At 39.3% G+C, this 1626-nt stretch overlaps 1 protein-coding gene across 2 annotated transcripts in view; it reads left to right on the top strand.

The window, feature by feature from the left end:
* The window catches only part of mettl22 (methyltransferase 22, Kin17 lysine), a 24115-nt gene that overhangs the window by 12707 nt on the left and 9782 nt on the right, over positions 1-1626 (top strand). For both annotated transcript variants that reach the window (XM_019887490.1, XM_019887489.1), the window contains exon 10: positions 884-986. In XM_019887490.1, coding sequence (XP_019743049.1) covers positions 884-986 — 103 coding nt within the window. The remainder of the gene's footprint in view (positions 1-883; positions 987-1626) is intronic.

Raw genomic sequence — 1626 nt, 5'->3', positions numbered from 1 at the left:
TTCGGTCGTGTCGAGTGGGTGCTGCTTTTAAGCTAGTGCCGCGTTCTACAGGACGTTAAGTGAATAAAGTTAAAATCATTCACAATTACAGTAAAACGCACGCCAATAAAAACTCACACGTCGTCGTTTCGAATCTGATGATCGAAAAACGCAAAGTGAAAATGTGTCTCGGTGTCGTCGTTCCGTAGCATCGGGTGGGCGTTGCGTGTATTCAAGCTCCCGCGGCATGACGTCTCAATCCGGGTTACGGGTAGTGGAATTTCCGCTTACGTAAGTTCCGGTAACATGTAATATCGTAGTCAAAATGTTAATGCACAGGGTTTTGTTCCGGGTGATATTCCTTTTCATAGAATTCCGGGGATGGGAATATTTACTGTATATGAAAACACTTTTTAAAATAGGCCATTCATTGAAGGTGCGCCTTATACTCCGAAGCGCCTGATAGTGCAGAAAATACGATATACTTGTAGACAAGTTTAGCTGTTGAATTATTACTTCCAAAGATAATTACCACAGAAATTTCACATTAATTTGTCGGATACATTTTTGTTTTAAGTATCTTTTGATTATGCAATATGATCCGACCTGCCATATTTTACAGCAGACCGGCATTCATGTGTGCATATATTTGTATTTTCACATTTAATTAAACTAGAAATGAAGTCGAGAATGTCCTTGTCTTCAATTCAAGGTAATAGTGAAGTTGTTGTTTTTAAATGACATGACTATTTTTTTCCATCTCATCACTCTTTCTATACCTAGTAATACAAAAAATATGAAAGTTTTTTCAACATTTCCCCTTGATCCTGTATATTTCAGTTTTGTAAAATACCAGCCACTGGAACTGATGAAAAACACGGAATATTTATTTTTGTGTCACCAGTCTGCTATGATGATGAGCTGACAGATGGCTTCTTTCGAACCCTCTACCGACTGTGCAATAACTTTGCTCATGCCTGCAACATCTTTATTTCCATTGAAAAAAGGTATGGACAGCACCAACCCATCCTTCCACTTAATACAGTCCAAAATCACTGAGCATTCCATCATTTGACTCCACTTGCAGCACTCATCGTTTTTGGGAACATGGCACACACATCAAATCATTTCTGATCATTTAAAGCTGGGGTGTCCGACTTCCTTGGAGGGCCGTTACAACAGTGAAACAGAATAAATGTTTAATCATCAAATCAGTCAACTGTATATCTATATATATATACACACACACACACACACACACACACACACACACACACACACACATACAGACAAACCTCGATTTTCGAACGTCTCGGTTCTCGGCCAATTCGGTTTTCGACCAAAAATTTTGAGTTTTTTATGCCTCGGATGACGAACAAATTTCGGTTCTCGAACAAACTGAGCGCACTTGAATACGCCATTTGACTCCTCTCGCCTTCCTTACACGAGGAAGTGACGCTTCCTCGGGTAGATGAGGAAGTGATGCTTCCTCATGTTCCTTTCCATTGTGAGCAGACGTGTTCAGTAAACATTTTTATTTTAAAAAGAGCGTGGTTTCGGTTTTCGAACAATTTCGGTTTTTTGAACAGCCTTCTGGAACGGATTATGGACGAAAACCGAGGTTTGACTGTATTTATATATATATAT

The sequence above is a fragment of the Hippocampus comes genome, unplaced genomic scaffold, assembly GCF_001891065.2.
Source record: "Hippocampus comes isolate QL1 unplaced genomic scaffold, H_comes_QL1_v1.1 scaffold271, whole genome shotgun sequence".
Lineage (NCBI taxonomy): Eukaryota > Metazoa > Chordata > Actinopteri > Syngnathiformes > Syngnathidae > Hippocampus > Hippocampus comes.
Note: the sequence above shows the minus strand (reverse complement) of the source record. Positions and strands in the feature narration are given on the sequence as shown.